This window comes from Gigantopelta aegis, chromosome 3, assembly GCF_016097555.1.
Source record: "Gigantopelta aegis isolate Gae_Host chromosome 3, Gae_host_genome, whole genome shotgun sequence".
In the NCBI taxonomy this organism is placed as follows: Eukaryota; Metazoa; Mollusca; class Gastropoda; order Neomphalida; family Peltospiridae; genus Gigantopelta; species Gigantopelta aegis.
In genome coordinates, this window is record NC_054701.1 from 70,286,786 (window position 1) to 70,310,413 (window position 23,628).

The 23,628-nt window shown below is 40.0% G+C and overlaps 1 protein-coding gene across 3 annotated transcripts; it reads right to left on the bottom strand.

Moving 5' to 3' along the window:
• On the bottom strand, window positions 1-23,628 carry LOC121392165 (baculoviral IAP repeat-containing protein 7-A-like). 3 transcript variants are annotated; one of them, XM_041523520.1, is made up of 2 exons: window positions 23,581-23,628; window positions 1-1,578 (listed from the first exon to the last, which is right to left on the bottom strand). In XM_041523520.1, the coding sequence occupies exon 2, from the start codon at window positions 1,557-1,559 to the stop codon at window positions 591-593; it is 969 nt and encodes a 322-aa protein (XP_041379454.1). In that variant the 5' UTR covers window positions 1,560-1,578; window positions 23,581-23,628; the 3' UTR covers window positions 1-590. The 3 variants fall into 3 exon arrangements, with proteins under 3 accessions (XP_041379454.1, XP_041379449.1, XP_041379457.1); XM_041523515.1 differs by lacking the exon at window positions 23,581-23,628 and adding an exon at window positions 16,722-16,809; XM_041523523.1 differs by lacking the exon at window positions 23,581-23,628 and adding an exon at window positions 11,970-11,992.

Genomic DNA, 23,628 nt, shown 5'->3' on the forward strand with positions numbered 1-23,628 from the left:
TCTAAACAAAAAACAAAACCCAAGAAAGTGATTTGGGTATTATATAATAAAAGGCAGTTAACAAAAATATATGCTTATTCAAAAAAGAACAAGAAAAAAATTATTATAATTATACTGGCACAATCAAGTTGAACTTGCAACATGGTCAAACTAAGATGAGGAGAGATGGGGCATACAACAGGGCACATTACTCCATACTCGCAGTAAAATTATCCTTTAGTGTTCAAATTGTATTTTAGAAAAATTAAATTTAGCAAATATATAAATAGGTCCTACAGACGACGATCAATCAGCGACTCCTGCTTAGAGACTCTTAGAATGGAGAATGGTCTTACTAAATTGTGAAATGTTCACCATTAACTTGGTAACTGCTGTTCCTGTGTCGTGGAAAAAATCCGGAGTTCATCCAAAATAAGACCTTAGTCGATGCACAATAGTCGATGCACATATCGATGCACGTCTGGTGTCATTTCCACAGACGTCCCTGGCCAAAGTTCTAGGTTCTACCCCACCTTCCGTCTTAATATATCGAAAGCGCTTGGTACGTTGGTTAGTATGCATTCCAACAACTATGTAGTTATAGCTTATATTTAAGACAAAAACACTTTTGCAGTTGCAATAATTTTCACTTCACATTTTGCACAACTCGTATTACTATCCACACATTCGGAACAAAAAACGATATGCGAGCAAGGCATCAGCAAAACATTGGCTTCATTTTTATAACAAACTTTACACAGTCGTTGTTTTTTTAACGTCATGTTCTCTTTCTTAAGTCGCGAAGCTAAATCTTTCTTCGAGCCAGCTTCTTGCTTTTCTTTTGTATTCCCCGATGATTGTGTCCATTGACTCTTACTGTTTTCAGTTCCCTCCTTGGTGTTAGAAGCGTCGTTTTCTTGTTTAAAACTCTTAGAGCGTCCGGCTTCTCCGTTTGTCTTACCATCTACCTTTTTCAAAATCTTCGACTTATTAGTAGACAACTTACCTTTTGATGTTTTAATTTGTGTTGTTGTTGTTGTTGTTGTTGTTAGTACTGGTGGTGTTGGTGATGATGATGTGTTCTTTGCTGTTGTTACTGCAGTTTGCTTCTCACAAAAACTGTGCTGGCTCATATATGCAATAATACCCTCCACATCGCGGCAAATAGCTCCTTCTACGTTTCCCTGATACAAAGACTTAACCATCTTCATGGGGTAGTCTAGATCACCAACAGCCAACACGTGCAGAGGACTAGAGTCGCGATCTACCTCCCCCACGTCTCCACCACCAGCTACAAGTTTAAGCGAATCGTCCTCCTCGTCCTTCTTCTCCGAATAAAGCGACCTGATGAAACTACAGCTCGGAGACGCCTGCCTGTGCACGGTCAGAGGGTCTTGTCCAGGCTTCCAGTTCCTCACGGTCTCGTGGCACGAGAAGCAGGTCACTCTGTCCGCAGAACCGATGTAGAAGAACCCGGCTGTAGCTAAACTCTCGGGCGTCTGCTCAGTGTACTGTCGTGGCCATCCTGTGTATGATTCAAGTCGCTCAGTGTATGTGTCATATCGATTATTTTTTCTCATTTGAAGGATCCACAATGTTCTGAAGAAAAAAAGGTATATAGAATCTTACAGAGCAGGCCTCTGAAAATTGCGAGAACGATCGTTTCGTTCGCGCGTTGCTCACACAAATCTAATATTGCGTAACCGTTTTTTTGTTCGCGCAAAATTTGGAGCACCATTTACTTGGATATAACGGGTTACGCAAAAAGGAAATGGGTTACCTGGGTTTATTTCTACGTAACCGATAAATGGGTCGCGCAGATTTTCAATTCTCAGAGGTCTGATGCTTTAGTTCGTTACATACTTGAAACTCTTCGGAAGTTATAAATGTAATTCATTTTATTTATTAAGATTGAAACCTCTAATTTATGTCATGGGCAAAATGACAAATACAGGTCTGAACTTTAATTCTGATTCACCTATATATAATTTAATTTTTACTGGATACATTTCGTGCTTAAATGAACGACGGGTGTACAAATACGGTAATATCACGGGCGTTCGGGTCCTCGTTGGAGTTTACCAGTTGATGGAACACTCATGCGCGCTGCGCTACACACACACACACACACACACACACACACACCACACACACACACTCTCTCTCTCTCTCTCTGAGTCCCTTTCTCTGCCTTCCCCACTCTTCATCCATGTCCCCCCCCCCCTCTCTCTCTCTCTATCTCTCTCTCTCTCTCTCTCTCTCTCTCTGAGTCCCTTTCTCTGCCTTCCCCACTCTTCATCCATGTCCCTCTCTCTCAATCAATCAATCTCTCTCTCTCTCTCTCTCTCTCTCTCTCTCTCTCTCTCTCTCTCTCTCTCTCTCTCTCTCTCTCTCTCTCTCTCTCTCTCTCTCTCTCTCTCTCTCTCTCTCTCTCTACCAGGAACGAAACATACTGTTGTGACAAACATAATTTAAAGGCGCAGACCCTAATTTCTGCCCGTAAAAATGAACACGAAGTTTCGTTAATCCACAACCCTGTAACACGTCTGTATAAAGGTATAATAGAGTAAAACTAAAGTCGTTGATGTTTAAACAGGGACAATAGGTCTACTGTTCAAAAAGAAGACTAGTGCTTGGCTTGATAACAGTTACTTCTCAAAAGTACGTGCGTATTTAGAATTGTCAAAAATGTGTTTCGAGGCATTACAAACAAGAGTACTGGTGAGGTACATGATACGCCCGTTATTTGTATCACAGTGACCTAGTAATAGTACGCGACACACCACCATTCCAAGTTATTCCTACATGTGAGGTTTGATGGTCCTGTATGCATCTGTATGCAAGATATGGTCCTGACAAGGATTTACCGTCATGTGCAGCATACCGTGAAAAGTAGGGCACAGTGACCTAGTAATAGTACGTAACACATCACTATCCCAAGTTGTTCCTACATGTGAGGTTTGATGGTCCTATATGCATCTGTATGCAAAATATGATCCTGACACGGATTTACTGTTATGTGCGGTAGACCTTGAAAAGTAGGTCAAAGTGACCTAGTAATAGTACGCGACACACCGCCATCCCAAGATGTTTTTACAAGTGAGGTTTGATGGTCCTGTATGCATCTGTATGCAAGATATGGTCCGAACAAAGAATTACTGTTAAGTGCAGTAGACCGTAAAAAGTAGGTCACAGTGACCTAGTAATAATACGCGACACACCGCCATCGCAAGTTGTTGCTACATGTGAGGCTTGATGGTCCTGTATGCAAGATATGGTCCGAACAAGGATTTACTGTTAAGTGCAGTAGACCTTGAAAAGTAGGTCAAAGTGACCTAGTAATAGTACGCGACACACCGCCATCGCAAGTTGTTCCTACATGTGAGGCTTGATGGTCCTGTATGCAAGATATGGTCCGGACAAGAGAAAGTTAACAGACGGACGGACGGACGGGCGGACAACGCCATACCATAATACGATCCATCATAAGATGGGCGTATAAAAATGTGTTTCGAGGCATCACAAAAAATATGTTTCGAGGCATTACAAAAAATATGTTTCGAGGCATTACAAAAAATATGTTTCGAGGCATTACAAAAACCATGATAACCAGACACAGTTAGGATGTACGAAAATGGATATTCTAAACAAGAAAATGGAAGTAACTCCTAATTTAAATTAACGAAAAAAGTCTCTAATAGTGAAAACGTGTCTCGCAGTGTTTAAAAACTAGAGGTTCTGTCAATTTAATAAGCTATGCGTCATCTGAATTGTATACACTTTGCACGTCGGCTGTATAAATATTTAGTCGTAGCAGTGCCCTGAGTTATCATCGTCAGCTGTTAGTGGTTATATGCACACACTGGCTTTCTGTCAAACATGATGGATTTAACTGAAGGTCAACATAATGCCACAGCTCTGGAAAAGGTCTTCTCTCTGTGGGACGATGGTTTAAAGCAACAGTCATCGCTTGCGCACAAACATGTGGATATTCCAAGTTTAGTTATTTGAGAGTGATATCAATGAATAGGTATTCTTTTGCTGCTAGATGAAAGTAAAATTTGTTTAACGACAATTCAGCACGTTGTTTAATCACTTGGGGCCAGTTGTTCCAACGTTAAGTTAGCGTAACTGGTTATTAACAGAAATGTTCAAAACCAAAGACTGAATCAGTATAAATAACAATTGAAGACATAATATTGAAACGTGATCTAGCACAACCAAAGCTATCAACACATAATAAAATCTACAATTTTATCTCTGTGCACAAATAATTAAAAGGAAAATATTAGACTAACCCAGGGTTAATTTAACCTATGCTTTGAACAACCGGGCCCAAAATGTTTAGTATCCATGGTTTATAATTGTGTTTGTCTAGAAGGTTTAATAGGAAGGAAATGTTTTATTTAACAACGCACTCAACACATTTTATTTACGGTTATATGGCGTCAGACATATGGTTAAGAACCACACAGGTATAGAGAGAGGAAACCCGCTGTCGCCACTTCGTGGACTACTCTTTTCGATTAACAGCAAGGGATCTTTTATATGTACCATCCCACAGGCAGGATAGTGCATACAACGGCCTTTGTTAAAACCAGTTGTGGTGCACTGGCTGGAACAAGATATAGCCCAATGGACCCAAACCGACCGCGCATCAAGCGCACGCTTTACCACTGGGCACATCCCGTCTCCAGAAGGTTTAATAGAGAAGGACATTACTGTGAACACGTCTACTCCCACCAATTAGCAACAAGGGTTATTTTATCAGGTAGTTCTTCACAGTCAGGAGGGCTACACACCAAGGCCTTTGGTACGCCATTCGTGGCGTACCAATTGTAACCTAACGAGTCCGTGGACCGGATCGATCCTATGAACCATAGCACTCTGGGTAAGAGCTCTGCTATAAAACTACAACCAACTAATGTTTCTGGTAATGCAAATTATGAATCAACAGACTAACGTATTTACGTGTATAAGAATAACTTTCTATCTGCAAAGCGGGGTGCTAAGTTTAGCAGCTAAGCCTCAAAAAATGTGTTTTGAGGAACGTGCCAAAAATTAAAATAGGTCGGCTATTAGTTTTTGCTTTATTGTTTCGTCTACATTCACCCCTACGGGTCCAGATAAAATGTTAGACATGTTCATACGTGTATATGTCTCGTTTTAGGTCTTGCCGCCAAAACTGATTTGAATAATTTTCAATGTTATTTAAACATTTTCTTTCTTAGATCCAATTAAGGTCCCTGACACCACTAAATCACCGAAGTCGGTAATGATTTGAATCCTATATACCATTTTTATGTAAAAGACCCAGAAGTCTTCAGATTTCAACTTTCACCACATCTTTTTTTATCATAGCAACATCCATGGGGCCAAATTCACAAAACTCTCCCTCGAGCTTTTCTTAAGGAACATGTAAGTCTTTTTACAGTGCACTGCTTTATCGCAAAGTTGCAAGAGTTTAGTGAGCAGCGAATTCACCCTGTTATGGGTGTAATAGTCCTTGTGGATCAATTGGTTTTCCATTCTCTTCTTTGATTTGCATCTCATTTCTTGCCGATCTGACAGCTCCTCCTATCTTTCAACTTCTTTCGCTGTCCACCTCCACATCACAGTCCTTGTCTCTCCAACCACGACATGTGCGTGTCTCTTGTGGCTATCCGTGTCACACCTGCCATTTTCCACCAGCTTTAGTCTAACCACTTTGGAGAGTGTTCAGTTGTTACTGGCATTGGTAAGGGGCACTTGTAACCACCTACTATGCTACCCTACTACCGGCCGTCGTTACTTAGTGCCGTGGGTCAGACCAGTTTTATTAGTGGTAGAGGACGAGGATGCAGGGAAGTACATTTCGTGGATGAACTTGAGACAGGTAGACTGACACGGACAGCTTAGAAGACGGAATCGGAGGAAACTGACAGACAGGGTCGAAACAGATTAAATCGTGTGGAAAATTGTAAAGTGTTATATATATATATATATATATTATATATATATATATATATATATATGTTAAGATAATGATAGGCAAAGGGTGATAGATGGGAAAGATGAATGAAAGTGTGAGTCAGCTTTGGCGGGATTTGAACCACTGTCGTCAGCTTGTACGTCCAGTACCTTATCCACTTAACCATGGAGCTCACTTTTTGGGTCAAAATTTATAACCATACACCCTACATGTACTGGGGGCGGGACGTAGCCCAGTGGTAAAGCGCCCGCTTGATGCGCAGTCGATCTGGGGTCGATCCCCGTTGGTGGGCCCATTGAGCTATTTCTCGTTCCAGCCAGTGCACCACAACTGATATACATCAAAGGACTGTGGTATGTGCGATCCTGTCTGTGGGATGGTGCATATAAAAGATTCCTTACTGCTAATCGAAAAGAGTAGCCCATGAATGATGTTGTTTTTTAGTTTGTTTGTTTTGTTTAACGACACCACTGGAACACATTGATTAATTTAATCATCGGCTATTGGATGTCAAACATTTGGTAATTCTGACTCGTAGTCATCAGAGGAAACCCGCTACATTTTTCCTAATGCAGAAAGGGATCTTTTGTATGCACTTTCCCACAGACAGGAAAGCACACACCACGGCCTTTGTCCAGTTGTTGTGCACTGGTTGGAACGAGAAAAACCCAATCAGCTGAATGGATCCACCCAGGTGGTTCGATCCTGCGATACAAGCACTTCAAGCAAGCACTCAGCCGACTGAGTTAAATCCCGCCTCTTTCTTTAGTTACACGCTTGACTTAAAATCGGTTGACGGCGTTGTATTGTAAATAATATACTAGTATTACGATACATATCGTGATACAAAGCACCTGAATCACGATATATAAGCTGTATACAGTACAAAAAAGAAAAAGAAAAAAAAAGTAGGTTGCTGAAATAAAACATGTTTTAAAATGTTCTAAAATATCACGTGAGAGGTATTTTTGTCTCAAGACGATTAACCGCGTGATGCGACTATCTTTATCACGTGTACTGCCTCAATAGCCGCTTTATCTCCAATGGGAATTGATTTAGTGTCAGAATTGACAAAACGCACTGTAATATACATAACATTTGATATTACTCTCATTTCCAATAACTGCTATTGGACGAATAATAACAGGCCTGTTGCCATAACGATGTACGTCGGTGTAATACCGGAGAAACTTGAAACTAAAAGCCGGTTTAGTTAAGTATACGTATCAGAAAGCAGTCATCAAATTACATCTGAGCACAAGCAATATCAAACAATATGAAATGAGGTTAACTCTGATTTGGACAGGGCCGGATCCAGGAGGGAGAGAAGGGAGGGGGGGGGGGGGGGGACAAAGGGGGAAAAGGGCCTGTGGACCCATTCGTAAAAAGGGAAAAGCAATTAAAAACAAATTAATGCCAGAAAAAGAGGCTCTATTTAGGGAGCTATGATCTTGCTCCCCTCCGGTCCATCTCTGCTGGAGACTCCAACAGGTAGTCCAGACTGCTGGACTGTTACCCCAGGACAGCGTGCTTGAACCTTAATTGGATGTGAACACGCCGAATATTACGAAAGAAAAAGTATATAGTAAAGAAGTAAATAAGGCAACTAAAAGTTTGCAATCTACCTGACACATATTAAATATTACACCGGCCACGAATACAAATTAAATAGCGACTATTAGATGCAAAACACAAAAATGTGAACGGAGAAATTCACTGCTCAGCGAATTTATTCCATACCGATACTCCATACGAATAAACACTATTTATAGGATATTAACGACCTTCCATTTCGTATCATGTTTATGTCCTGAGTGAAATAATTTTCTGTTGTCATGAGCTTTTAGCGAGTGACATTGCAAATTATTTGACGAGGGACATAAAGAATTCTATAAAATCTGACGTATCAGTATGAAATATATTACACTTGACTTGCGAAGATATCCTGAACCTTACCTAACTCCAAATAACTGAAAGTGGCAGTGCAAACACAAAAATAAATCAGGGTACAACAGGTCTATAGCTAGACTACAATGCACTTTTGAACTTAAAATGGAACCTTTCCTTATTTTTGGGTAATGCAACGGCCCTCCCCCAGCGCACATATGCCAATTTACATTTAAAAAAAAAAGTTGTATGGTATGAAAAATTAACCAAAGACTGAAGTAAAAAAAGATACATCAGGGCATTTTTTTTACTCTTTCCTTGGAATACTCTGGATATGACACTTTAGATAGCATGGATGGATGGGAGTACATGGGTGGAGGGATGATGACGATGATGATCATAGAGCTTGGTGCATGTACAGACATTTCCTTTCGGTTTCCACGCTAATGCTGATGCATACTATCTGTACTCTGACTTCAGTGGACTTGGTTTGAGTTCGAAGTTTTCCTTCTCCTAGGAGAGTTTCCTTAAGCTGTATCCTAACCGGCCGCGAGCGATTATTTTAAAAATCATTGATTTGAATTGCTGCATCCTAACCGCACGCGTGCGACGCGACATATAAATTTGTCGCGTCGCTCGCGGCCGGTTAGGATAGAGTTTTACTAGGATTCTAAGCCTCTCCAACCCAGTTTTGATTTTGGAGTTTGCTTCTCCTAGACAGTTGTCTTTCTTCCATATTAGTCTAGTCTCTACCCTTTGACCAGTCCAGCTTGGGTGACCTTACCAGGAGCTGAAGCTGGTATAGCTCTCCGAGTCATTGAGACATGCAAGCTACCTCACCACGTCAAGGAATGGACCATGAGATAGGGTGGAGGGATGAAAGTGGAGAGAATGAGTGAGTCTGGCTACCAGATTTACCACTAAATAGGTCAAGGCCTAAGGGACTCCACGAGTTAAAAACGATTGCGTCTGTCTTGAACATTAAGCACCAGAGGCCTACGTGCTGCAATTACTGATCTAAAACCATATACAGCAAGACGAAATCTTCTGGGGTTTCTCCCACTAAGAGTATTGTGTACATTAAAATCAATAAGACGATGGATTCACGATATTGAACGTTACTATGAGGCACTCGCTGACGTAAATGTGAAGTTATTGTCCGACGCCAGGCACCACTCGCCGTTATAGATACACGGCGTCTGGCCAAATACTCTAAAATGGAAATCCCAATTTACACCGCGCCGATCGTCTGGTGTCAATTTGGAGGTTTCCCGGTACAATCTTTGATGCAATTATGTTTTATTTACCTCGTTAAACAGTCCATGAGCAAGACGAAGAGCTATTTGGGTTGTTTGTCATCAAAGTTGTAAACTCTAACCGGCAAACCCCTTATCACAATAAATAAAACTGTATATCTGCACAAGACAGAGTCATATATAAGCTACTCTATAAAGTAAGCATTCTGAGAGTGTTACTAAAGCAATAAATATCTCCTCACTTCAATAATAAAAGGATTATATATTTGCACAAGACAGAGCCAAAAGACACATCATTTTATATAGGGCCATATGACCAAGAATTTCCTAATGGTAGTTGATTTTAATAAGCACTGATATTCCTGTATGAAAATTTAGATTGTTTAAATTTCGGCATGTGCGGGGGCATGCGTGCAAGGGAATTAGCTTGGGTTCTTAGTTAAGCTAGAGTAGCAAGGGGAGAACAGGACACTTCACAAGCATTATAGCAGAATGCTAGTATATTTTTTTAATGCGCTAATCTGTCTATTTTGTAGTCCTTTCGTATACAACTGGTTCCACTCCACATGAAGCATTATGCCTACCTGATATATCAAGTGCAACGCACACGTCAATACGCACGCGTTCATCTATTAATAGTATACATACATGCATGCTGTGTTTGTGTATATATCTGTAGACACACGTGCACACCTCAGCTATCTTGTTCAGGATAGTGGGGAAATGGCATATATATTTGATAGAGCTATACTGCATAATTGTGACTTAATTAAAAAACCCACAACAAAAAACAAAAAAAACCCAACAAACAAACCCAGGCGCGTATGCCCCCCCCCCCCCCCCCCCCCCCCCCCCCCCCCCCCCCCCCCCGCGCTCCAAGCAAATGTTCAAAATGTATTTTCCGGGAAGCATAACTGGACCCCACCCCCACCACCTAAAAATAGTTCGCCACAGTGTAGATAATCCCCCAACCCCGCACAATTTCCTGCACACACGCCTGATGAAACGTACGTACGTACCTACGTTACCATCTAACAAATAGTAATATAACGTCCTTGCAATAGTAAGCAGTTTCGCAATGTTGGTATTATTTCCAGTTAATCCGTTTTAATCCATGTCATTCCTACGTGCAATAAGCTCGGATTAACTCTTGCACTAAACCCGGCCTGCCCTGATACTATGCACGTATCTGTATGACGTCTTACAACGGTCAAAGTAAACAAGCACGTTTGGACTGGTATGACATATTTACAAGTGTAAGGTTTATTTATAGAGCTTACAGAAAGCCCAATAGAGAGACCACACAGACTACAAACTACAGTACAACCGAATCTCTTATAAACATTTTTCCAACCAAGTACAACAATATAGACTACTTTTACCGAAAAGCTAAAATGTATCTTTTATAGGTATTTTACACTGTATGTCTATAGAATATTTTAGATTAAAACTGTTTTAATAATTCTTACGCTTCCAATTAATATATTTTAAAATTAATATTCTAGCATTCACAACATTTATTTTTGTTATTTTCAATGAATGCAGCGATTTTCCTTACGTTAAATTAAACCACGTTATTGATGGAAAACACTTCCGGTGGAGGAAAAAAATGAAAAGAGAATACAGGACCGTTTTATGACAGCAACAACAAGTAGCAAAACAGCTGGCATTTCAAAATATACCACTTCCTAACCATAAGGTTTTCAAACGCTTCAGACCACTCCCTCCCTACACAACGCGGAAATAGCTGAGGTGGGTACCTAAGACAGCGTGCTTGAATGTGAGATGGACCCGTGAGGTTGCAAACGTCTGTCCCACTCTTTAGTTATTTCTTTGTACAATCTTATATGTAATAATGTAATACGCAAGACCTTTTTAACAGTTTTCGATCGTTCTTCTTTTAATCTGCACTGGCGAGCGCCTTCTTTGTACTTACGAAAGGATCTTTTTGCGCTCAGGTCCAGTCGACCATCGTATTCAAAAAGACGATTTCCATAAATACAACCGTAAAGGACCTCACCATTTAACATAGAAGTGACTATATACATGGCGGTCGTGTATAATAAAAAATTATAACCTCTGCTAATGACTAGCTTAGTGTAAGACCATCACATCCCACCAAGCTGTCTAATAAAATATGTTTTCAATAAAATAAAAATTACAAATTAGTTTGAAAACATTACGTAACTGTTCGACCTGCACCGTTCCTACCCATATAACATTATGTAATGTACCCGATGATACAGTCTCCTCCTAGAGCGTTAGGTAGTTATCGGACGGCCCCTAAATAAAGTACGTAACAATAACATTCTAACATATATCAGTGAGAAATCTTTGGTAATCTTAATCCGTAACAAGAAGATAGAATAATTAGGGTTTACTATTTATACTGAATAATTAGAATATCTTTTAGAGGTTATTGTCCTTATGAAAAAAAACCCCCCAGTTTTCAAGTGTAGCAAAACAATTATTTTAAAAAAGATTTTGAAAGTCATTTCCAACTTTATATTTCAAACCACTTTGAAATGCTCATCGCTAAAAATAAGAACATAAAAATATGACCCCCCCCCCCGAAACAACAAAAACAAAACACAACCCCCAAACCCCCCCTCCCCAAACAACAAAAAACAACCCCCAAAGCAACAACATAACAATGATAATAAAAATAAAAATAAGTAATATAAATTACTATTATGATTTCAACAAGCAATATTATAGGAACAAATTAAAAAAGAAATATATAATTAAATATAACACATTATAGCCATAAAAAGTATAATAATATACTGTTTCACCGCCTAGAACAAAGAATTCATTGCTTCAGTGTAATTCCGCAATAATGAAATCAAATGAAAACGCATTACTGCATTTCTTACCAAGTGGTAAAATGGAGTTGTTGTTTAATATAGGTAGTCACATAATGACATACGCATTGCGTTACACTATATATGGTATCAGGTGATGGGAAATCCCAGTCTAAATATACACGTTACAACGTTCACAACCAATTAAGGCCAGGCCCATGAATATTACTATTATGCATGTCACAAACATTCTCATTTATGTTCGTAACAACGGCACAGAGAGAGAGAGAGAGAGAGAGAGAGAGAGAGAGAGAGAGAGAGAGAGAGAGAGAGAGAGAGAGAGAGAGAGAGAGAGAGAGAGAGAGAGAGAGGAGGAGAGAAAATAAGGGTTTAAAGTGACGTAGAATGTCAATATTAATTAATCTAATTAGAAGTTGTCTAACTCAATAACTATGGCAACATGATTGTTGTGCAATATGCTGTAGTCGAGAGGTGAAAAGGAGACGGACAGAGAGAGAGTGGAATGGATGGAATGAGGGACGGACGGGGTGAGAAAGAGAGAGCTTTATTTTAGAGGTTTGAATCTCTTTGAAAAGTTCTCAAAGTACGAAACTGTGCTTTTATATCTCAGACGGGCGGGATATAGCCCACTGGTAAAGCGCTCACTTGATGCGTCATCTATCCCTGTCGGGGGACCCATTGATTTATTTCTCGTTCCAGCCAGTGCACACCGACATGTATATCAAAGGCCGTGGTATGTGCTATTCTGTCTGTGGGATGGTGCATATAAAAGATCCACTGCTACTAATAGAAACAAATGTAGCGAGTTTCCTCTCTAAGACAATATGTCAAAATTGCCAAATGTTTCACATCCAATAGCCGATGATTAATACATTAATGTGCTCTGGTGGTGTTGTTAAACAAAACAAACTTTAACTTAACTTTCATATTTCAGCCTATACTCTGATGATCAGGCCTTACGAAGATAAGACCCCAGTAAAAATATATAGCCGAACCATCAAGGCATGTTGCCTTTTTAATTAGTTCGCCTGAGGTGTTTGACCTCCCGTTCCAGCTTGTACTCATATGTGGTATGTACTGCCCTGTCTGTGAGAAAGTAAAAAAAAAAATCCCTTGCTTCGAGTCGGTAGGCATAGTACGTTTCTCCTTTCACTATCTAGGCCAAGTCCCTCAACTATTAAAGCCATTTGTAACCTTTAGTAGTTTTTATGTAACAGTCACTCACTCCTAAGATTCCTAAGATACGTACCTATTATGGTTGAATAAAGTGCATTTGAAGTATTGAAACCACCAGGGCCCCGTTTCACGAAGCGATCTTAGCGCTAAGATCACCTTAAGTGGATAATGCAGCTAGGCACTTAAGGTGATCTTAGCGCTAAGATCGCTAAGTAAAACGTGGCCCTGGAAGACCAAATACACATTGGATTTTTCAAAATTGATGATTTAAGGAAAACGTAAGCAGTGTGCCAATGACACTACGCCAGACACCAAATAGCCGCAGATGTGTTGACGGGTTTACAAACATAGCTACCCTAGTCTACAAGCTAAGATAGGTCCGATTAACTCTAAATCAATTCATATCTTACTGTCACTCAACATTGGAAGACGCCTTAGTGGATCTAACCAAAACCAATGTTAGACTATGTCAATATGACCTTCAATTCGGCCTATCAAATCAACGCTAGCATAACGTACTGCAGTTGCCCTTAATATATCTAACCAAAACCAATGTTAGACTATGTAAAGATGACCTATTCGACCAATCAAATGACCGCTAGCATAGCGCATTGCAATTTCCCTTAACATATCTAACCAAAACCAATGTTAGACTATGTAAAGATGACCTTCTATTCGATCAAACAAATGACCGCTGGAACAGTACATTACGATTATCAACCGAATAAACAAAAGTAAAAGAAACAAAAATTGCGTCAAAGGTACGTACCTATCCAGCAGAGTAATTTCTATATTTAATGTACCAAAAAAAGGGACTTCAAACAGCTAGATATGGCAGACGCAGTGCAAGTGAAATTGTACGTAAGGAAGTTTGTATTAATTGGATAGGTTAAAATGTTTACTCAAAGGCAGACAGCGCAGCAAGGGATCTTTTATATGCACTTTCCTACAGACAGGAAAGCACATACCACGGCCTTTGTCCAGTTGTCGTACACTGGTTGGAACGAGAAAAAAACCAATCAGTCGAATGGATCCATCCAGGTGGTTCAATCCTGCGACACAAGCAGTATTTTCCAAAACCAGTCAGATAAATATTTTAAAATGTCAATAATTGACTAACTGGCTTAAACCGTATTTACGTGCCTAAGCCGTTTTAAGGTTCACCCACCCTGACTAACTACTAATAATGCATGCAGTATTAGTAGCAAGAAAAAAAAAAAGAGAAAAAAAAAGAGAAAATAAAGAAGTTCGAATCTGAAAATGGAGTAGGCATAAGATATCAAAAGCTGCCTTTGACAATATAATGTAAGTGCCCAAGAACTTATGTTTAAAACAAAACATACACAAACAAAACCTAAAAGAATTTGTGGGTCAAAATCATCAGGAAACGGACAACGAGAAGAAGAATGTGAATAAAGTATGAAGATTTATTAAAATCTAATTAGCTGAGTTCCCTATCTTCCACCCCGGCATTTGAACCAGCCACACCTCCAATGTTGACATAATCTAATTAGTTGAGTTCCCTATCTTCCACCTCGACATATGAACCAGCCACACCTCCCATGTTGACATAATCTAATTAGTTGAGTTCCCTATCTTCCACCCTGACATTTGAACCAGCCACACCTCCTATGTCGATATATGTGCATTCAAACAGTAAACCAGACTCGATTATCAACTGAACTAATCGGGTTTCAGTAAGTCGTGAAATTGCATTTCTGTGGCAGAATTCATTTCGCGCTTTACTTTGTCCATTTTTTTGCTGCTTCTTCTGTGATGATACGTGCCTTGTTTGTTCATGAATTTTCTTCCTGTGCCATTTAAAGGAGTGGAAGGTGGACTAACTAAAGTGATCAGTCAGTGAATTAGCATTTTGTAACATTCCTTTAAGATGTTGAACTTTTCCAATACCTTATCATTTGTCAGTGTTTGAATCACCCCAAAATTTACTTTCTATTATGTCTTGGGGGTTATCTAATCAATAAAACATTCATACCTACAATTTGCACTACCGTTTATAGTCACTTGAAGCCTTTTGTTCTGGTACACTGCATATTAAAAGCGTTCTACTAATTAGAAAGGCATTTCTTCCCTAGACTCGGTTTCTGACATATCCAGAGGTTGGGCCCAGGGTGGACGAGCCTGAACCACTGGCGTAGCTATGATTTTATATTGGGGAGGGGGGAACCCACACTATGTATGTATGTATGTATGTATGTATGTATGTATGTATGTATGTATGTATGTATGTATGTATGTTGTATGTTTGTATGTATGTATGTATGTATGTATGGTTTTATCAAATTTAATACAGTTAGAAAAGTTTGATTAATGGGGAGGGGGCATGGCCCCGTGCCTACCTCCGCTACGCCACTGGCCTGAATCTTCGTTGAATATAGGCACTTTGATAGAAAGAAGAAAATGTTTTATTTAACGACGCACTCAACACATTTTATTTTACGATTATATGGCGTCAGACATATGGTTAAGGACCACACAGATTTTCAGAGGAAACCCGCTGTCGCCACTTCATGGGCTACTCTTTCCGATTAGCAGCAAGGGATCTTTTATTTGCGCTTCCCACAGGCAGGATAGCACAAACCATGGCCTTTGTTGAACCAGTTATGGATCACTGGTCGGTGCAAGTGGTTTACACCTACCCATTGAGCCTTGCGGAGCACTCACTCAGGGTTTGGAGTCGGTATCTGGATTAAAAATCCCATGCCTCGACTGGGATCCGAACCCAGTACCTACCAGCCTGTAGACCGATGGCCTAACCACGACGCCACCGAGGCCGGTTCAGGCACTTTGATAGAGTTAAAGAAAGAAAGAAAAAAAGCAAGAAAGAAGGAAAGCAATAAAGAAGGAAAGCAAGAAAGGCACTTGTGAAACATTTTTTGTTTTGGTTGATATTCATGAACCTGTTGATATTCAAATAGGTGTGGGATTTTTTTAATAATAAAGAGATAGACTCAGTGGCGTAGGAAGGTACCAAAACGTGGGGGGGGGGGGGGGGGAGGGGAGACACATATTTAGACACGTTTACACTGTTATAAAGCAAATATAAAGCAAAATGGATAAACTAATGTTTAGGCATTAAATATGGCGAACACGTGACACAGTTACAAATTGTTCACTCAAGTTGCTGACAAAATATGGAAAATACCATAATAACCTGTCGAAAAAATCATTCTTTTAATGCAAGGATGCTGGAGAGACCTCTCAATGATACGGGGTTATAAGTTCTAAAAGCAACAAAATACACGAAAAGAGACAAAACTGGCCGCCATTTTGAATCAATAAAAATTCCAAATATAAAACAAAAAATAAGACAAAACATTCCACAGGATTCGTGTTCAGTAACCAAAATTACCATAGAAATGACAAAGCATAATTATTAAGTGTAAACAAGGTAAAAAAGGTAACTATTTGTCCAAGCCTAGCAGTAGGAATAATAGTAATGATCATAATAGGTCGACTCGTTTACTGCGCATACATACACATTATAATGGGCTATTGCGACATTGCGAAGTTGAACAAGTCATTGATTAGACGCTAGTTACCAGTTACATGTAACTGCATTACGACAAACTAAAACTAAAAGTCATTATTTCATACATGTCTTACCAAGTCCCCAAACGTAGTTCTTCTAGCTGCTGTCCTAGCTGCTGTCCACTGGTATCCAATAACGACTTACACATACTCATGTACTGTGATAAGCAAGTATAAAATTAGTATCAGCTGATGGGGAAAACCCAGTCTAAATAGCCTACTCATGTAGCACGTGTTCACAAACAGACGAACCATAAGCTGGGATACATAAATATGCACGAGAAAAACATATTTATATGCCTTTTAGAGAGAGAGAGAGAGAGAGAGAGAGAGAGAGAGAGAGAGAGAGAGAGAGAGAGAGAGAGAGAGAGATAGAGAGAGAGAGAGAGTCCAAAGGTAGAACCATTTAACATTAGCAAGTGGAGGTTCACATTAAAATATAACAGCTTTGTGTAAATAAGAATATCTTTACAAAGATCAACACACGAAACTGATGATAAATATACGCGTTTTCTTACATTTCTAACTTCCATGAGTAAATCAAAGAAAAATATCTATTTCGTAACTTCTTAAGTGTAGTTATTAAATTATTTAGCGAAAGGTGTAGTAAAAATACATTCTGTATTGAAGATAGGAAGTGCCTTTCTTATTCCAGCCAGTGCACCACGACTGGTATACCAAAAGCCGTGATATTTACTATCTTGTCTGTGGGATAGTGCATATATAAAAGATCCCTTGCTAATGGACAAATATAGCGGATTTCCTCTCTAAAACTTTTCGTCAAAATTACGAAATATTTGACAATCAGTAACCGATGATTCATAAGTCAATGTGCTCTAGTGGTATCGTTAAACAAAATCTCACATTACGGACATTCAGTCCCGAAATACCTCTTTGTAATATATTTTTGTAATACATGTATATACTTTTTTCTCCTTTTTTGTTTGTTTAATGTCATCACTAGATCACATTGATGCATTAAATAAAGTAAAGTTTGTTTTATTTAACGACGCCTCTAGAGCACATTGATTTTGATCTTATCATCGGCTATTCAAAGTCAAACAAATGGTCATTCTGACATATTTCTTTAGAGGAAACTCACATAGGCTACACTTTCCGATAAGCAGCAAGGGGTATGTTTATATGCACGTTCCCACACAGGACAGGATACCCCGGTCTTTGATGAACCGGATGTAGACTACTGGTTGGAACGGAATCATATATTAATAATCGACTATTGGATGTAAAACATTTGGTAATTCTGACTCGTAATCAATATTATTTTAAAATGTCAATAACTGACTAACTGGTTTTACTGTGCCTAAGCCGTTTCAAGGTTCAGCCACCCATACTAACTACTAATAATGCATGCAATATTGGCAGCAAAAACATGTTCCCCCCCAAAAAAAAGAGAAAAAAGAAAAAGAAAGAAAATAAAGAAGTTCGAATCTGACAATGGAGTAGGCATGAGTTGTCAAAAGCTGCCTTTGACAATATAATGCAAGTGCCCAAGTACTTGTGTTTAAAACAAAACATACACAAACAAAACCTGAAAGAAGTTGTTGGGCAAAATCATCAAGAAACGGACAAGGAGAAGAAGTATGAGAATACAATTTCAAGATTTATTAAAAATCTAATTAGTTGAGTTCCCCATCTTCCACCCAGGCATTTGAACCAGCCGCACCTCCCATGTGGACATAATCTAATTAATTGAGTTCACCACCTTCCACCCCGGCAGTTAGTTGGGTTCCCCATCTTCCACCCAGGCATTTGAACCAGCCACACCTCCCATGTGGACATAATCTAATTAGTTGAGTTCACTATCTTCTACCCCGGCATTTGAACCAGCCACACCTCCCATGTGGACATAATCTAATTAGTTGAGTTCACTATCTTCCACCCCAGCAGTTAGTTGGGTTCCCCATCTTCCACCCCGGCATTTGAACCAGCCACACCTCCCATGTGGACATAATCTAATTAGTTGAGTTCACTATCTTCCACCCCAGCAGTTAGTTGGGTTCCCCATCTTCCACCCAGGCATTTGAACCAGCCACACCTCCCATGTGGACATAATCTAATTAGTTGAGTTCACTATCTTCCACCCCGGCAGTTAGTTGGGTTCCCCATCTTCCACCCAGGCATTTGAACCAGCCACACCTCCCATGTGGACATAATCTAATTAGTTGAGTTCACTATCTTCCATCCCGGCAGTTAGTTGGGTTCCCCATCTTCCACCCAGGCATTTGAACCAGCCACACCTCCCATGTGGACATAATCTAATTAGTTGAGTTCACCATCTTCCACCCCGGCATTTGAACCAGCCACACCTCCCATGTGGACATAATCTAATTAGTTGAGTTCACTATCTTCCACCCCGGCAGTTAGTTGGGTTCCCCATCTTCCACCCCGGCATTTGAACCAGCCACACCTCCCATGTGGACATAATCTAATTAGTTGAGTTCACTATCTTCCACCCCGGCAGTTAGTTGGGTTCCCCATCTTCCACCCCGGCATTTGAACCAGCCACACCTCCCATGTGGACATAATCTAATTAGTTGAGTTCACTATCTTCCACCCCGGCAGTTAGTTGGGTTCCCCATCTTCCACCCCGGCATTTGAACCAGCCACACCTCCCATGTGGACATAATCTAATTAGTTGAGTTCACTATCTTCCACCCCGGCAGTTAGTTGGGTTCCCCATCTTCCACCCCGGCATTTGAACCAGCCACACCTCCCATGTGGACATAATCTAATTAGTTGAGTTCACTATCTTCCACCCCGGCAGTTAGTTGGGTTCCCCATCTTCCACCCCGGCATTTGAACCAGCCACACCTCCCATGTGGACATAATCTAATTAGTTGAGTTCACTATCTTCCACCCCGGCAGTTAGTTGGGTTCCCCATCTTCCACCCCGGCATTTGAACCAGCCACACCTCCCATGTGGACATAATCTAATTAGTTGAGTTCACTATCTTCCACCCCGGCAGTTAGTTGGGTTCCCCATCTTCCACCCAGACATTTGAACCAGCCACACCTCCCATGTGGACATAATCTAATTAGTTGAGTTCACTATCTTCCACCCCGGCAGTTAGTTGGGTTCCCCATTTTCACCCAGGCATTTGAACCAGCCACACCTCCCATGTGGACCTAATCTAATTAGTTGAGTTCACTATCTTCCACCCCGGCAGTTAGTTGGGTTGCCCATTTTCCACCCAGGCATTTGAACCAGCCACACCTCCCATGTGGACATAATCTAATTAGTTGAGTTCACCATCTTCCACCCCGGCATTTGAACCAGCCACACCTCCCATGTGGACATAATCTAATTAGTTGAGTTCACCATCTTCCACCCCGGCATTTGAACCAGCCACACCTCCAATGTTGATTTAATGTGCATTCAAACAGCACACCAGACTCGATTATCAACTGAACTAATCTGGTTTCAGTAAATCTTGAAATTGCATTTCTGTGGCAGAATTCATTTCGCGCTTTACTTTGTCCATTTTTTTGCTGCTTCTTCTCTGATGATACGTGCCTTGTTTGTTCATGAATTTTCTTCCTGTGCCATTTAAAGGAGTGGAAGGAAACAAAACAAAACATAATTTGTGGGGCAAAATCACCAAGAAACGGACAACGAGAAGGAGTATGGGAATACAATTTGAAGATTTATTAAAGGAGTGGAAGAAAGCAAATGTTTTATTTAATGACGCACTCAACACATTTTATTTACAGTTGTATGGCGTCAGACATATGGTTTAGAACCACACAGATATTGAGAGAGGAGTGGAAAGTGAATAAACGAACGTGATCAGTCAACGAATTAGCATTTTGTAACATTCCTTCAAGATCTTGAACTTTTCCAATACTTTGTCATTTGTCAGGGTTTGAGTCACCCAGAAACTGATTTGCTATTATCAATGTCTCGTGGGTTATCAGGGCTCAAAGTTTGAAAAATGTTTTAGGAGCACTGTGCTCCTAACATTCTAATTTTAGGCGCACAGTTACATATTTTAGGAGCATTGGGGAATACGTTTGGAGCACTGATGAATAGGGGCATCCATACGTTTCTGGAAGGGGGATGGTGATCATCATGTACAAAATGCAGACAGGGGCACTGGCGTAGGAAGCGAGGGGTGGGGGGCAAGGGGGCATGTGCCACACACATTTCAGATATTTTGCTTTATGTTTGCTTTATAATAGTGTAAAAGTGTGTAAATATAAAAGTGTGCAATTTTGAGTAAAGATTAAACATATAATACGTAATAAAGATGAAACAAACAACATATTTGTAAACAAATTATGGGGGGGGGGGGACCAAAACATGTCCCCACCACCCCCACAGGCTCCCAAATCCGACTCCCCAGATCATCAATGAATACTACAGTAGTTAATTGTAAGCTATAGAAGAATGTAATGATTATAGTTCTACCAGTACTTCTTAATAGCTAATTTATTCTTTGATATTAATGATATAAAACATCACAATAGAAACAATAGAGTAAATACAAGTTTATTAACAACAAAGCTTCCACGACCATCAGAATGACGGTAACTGTAACAGTTCTCTCCTTCACCTTCTACGTCGGTCACATGATGCCGAATTATAAATATTGGCCAATCATCAGTCGCCAATCGATGAAAAGTACACGTATCTGGGTCAGAACTTTCCAGACATTGACGTGATGATCAGATCGTATATAGACATTACATTTCAGGTTTTGCGTTAAAATTAAAGTAAATGTAACAATGCCACGTGCATTGTGTTACACTTGCTTTTAAACTAAAGGTCTTTAAAATCGTGAACGTGTTTAAAAGTCGACTTGCAAATGAAATGGAGCCACGTAGAAAATACGGCCTATTTGTAAGAAATGTCATGAACCGCGTTACCGTGATTTTGTAGTCGTTTGGTGTTATTTCGTTTCCAGTTATTATTAACCGTCATCAGACGAGAATCCTAATAAAACCGATTAAATCGGTATACATAATTATAATGTTGTTCAAACTGAGTTGATATCCTATTTAAGGTACATCTCAAATTTTAAACTTACTGCTTAAAAACTATGTTCAGCGAAAGCTGTTTCTTTTCAGCCTTAGCGCAGTAGGCCAAAGTGTGGTATTTTTCTCAGAATTGATGACGTCACCAGACCAAGCATTATGTTGTGAATCAGGTGCAGATTAACAAAACGTTGGGTCACTTGGCTATAACTTAAAGACTACGAATTTCATAGTATGCGTCAATGCAGTGGCCACTTTCCAACTAGTTATTTTGTCTGGTCGCACTCGTGCGACTTGGTAGTAATTTTTGGTCGCACTCGTGAAAAATCCAGTCGCATATGCGACCAGTTGGTCGAGAACTTTGAGCGCTGGATATATTATCTAATCAATACAAACTTTCTCAGCTACAATTTGCACTGCCTTTTATAGTCATTTGAATCCTTTTGTTCTGGTACACTGTGTATTAAAAGCGTTCTACAAATTAGAAAGGCATCACTGCTCTGGACTCGGTTTCTGGCAAATCCAGTTGTTAGGTCCAGGGTGGACGTGCCTGAACAACTGGCGTAGCCAGGATTTTACAACGGGTGGGGGACAACCCATATTGGGCAGGGGGGGGGGGAACCCACACTATGTATGTATGTATGTATGTAGGCTATGTATGGTTTTATAAAATTTAATATACAGTTAAAAACGTTTGATTGATTTTATTTTGGGGGGTGGGGTGGGGTGGGGGTGGGGGTGGGGGTGGTATGGTCCTCGTGCCTCCCCCAGCTACGCCATTGGCCTGAATCTTGATTGGATAAAGGTCCCGTTAATAGAGTTAAAGAAAGAAAGAAAGAAAGAAGAAAGGCACCTGTGAAACATTTTTTCATGAACCTGTTGATATTCAAATAGTTGTGTGTTCTGTCCACACTGTGTGTAAACGAAACAGAATGATTCTGAGGATTCTGTCATCTTTTCTTTCAACAATAAAGAGGTAGACTTAATGTTTTGGCATTACATATGGCGAACACACAACGCAGTTACAAATTGTTTACTCAAGCTGCTGACAAAGTATGGAAAATACCATAACATTTAGAAAAAGTCCTTATTTTAATGCAAAGATGCTGGAGATAGAGGAAGGAAAGAAATGTTTTATTTAACGACGCACTCAACACATTTTATTTACGGTTATATGGCGTCGGACATATGGTTAAGGATCACATATATATTGAGAGAGGAAACCCGCTGTCGCCATTTCATTGGCTACTCTTTTCGACAAGCAGTAAGGGATTTTTTATATGCACCATCCCACATATAGGATAACACATACCACGGCCTTTGATATACCAGTCGTGGTGCACTGGCTGGAACGAGAAATAGCCCAATGGGCCCACCAACGGGGATCGATCCCAGACCGACTGTAGGCCTACCACTGGGCTACGCCCCCCCCTACCCCCTGGAGATAGAAATACCTCTCTATAGCACGGGGTTATAGGTTCTAAAAGCAACAAAATACACGAAAAGAATGAATGAATATTTAACGACATCCCAGCACAAAAGACACATCGGCTATTGGGTGTCACAAATGGTAAGTACGCGAAGAGAGACAAAATTGGCCGCCATTTTGAATAAATAAAAAGTTCCAAAACATAAAAAAAAAGACTACAAATTCCACCGGACTCGTGTTCAGTGATCAACATTGCCATAGAAATGACAAGGCATAATTATTTAGCGTAAGAAAGGTATCTATTTGTCCAAGCCTTGTAGTAGGAATAATAGTAATGATCATGATCGGTCGACTCGTTTATTGCGCATACATACACATTATAATGGGCTATTGCGACATTGCCTAAAGAGTAAAGTTGAACAAGTCATTGATTAGACGCTAGTTACCAGTTACATGTAACTGCATTACGAGAAACTAAAACTAAAAGTCATTATTTCATACATGTCTTACCAAGTGGCCAAACGTAGTTCTTCCAGCTGCTGTCCACTGGTATCCAAT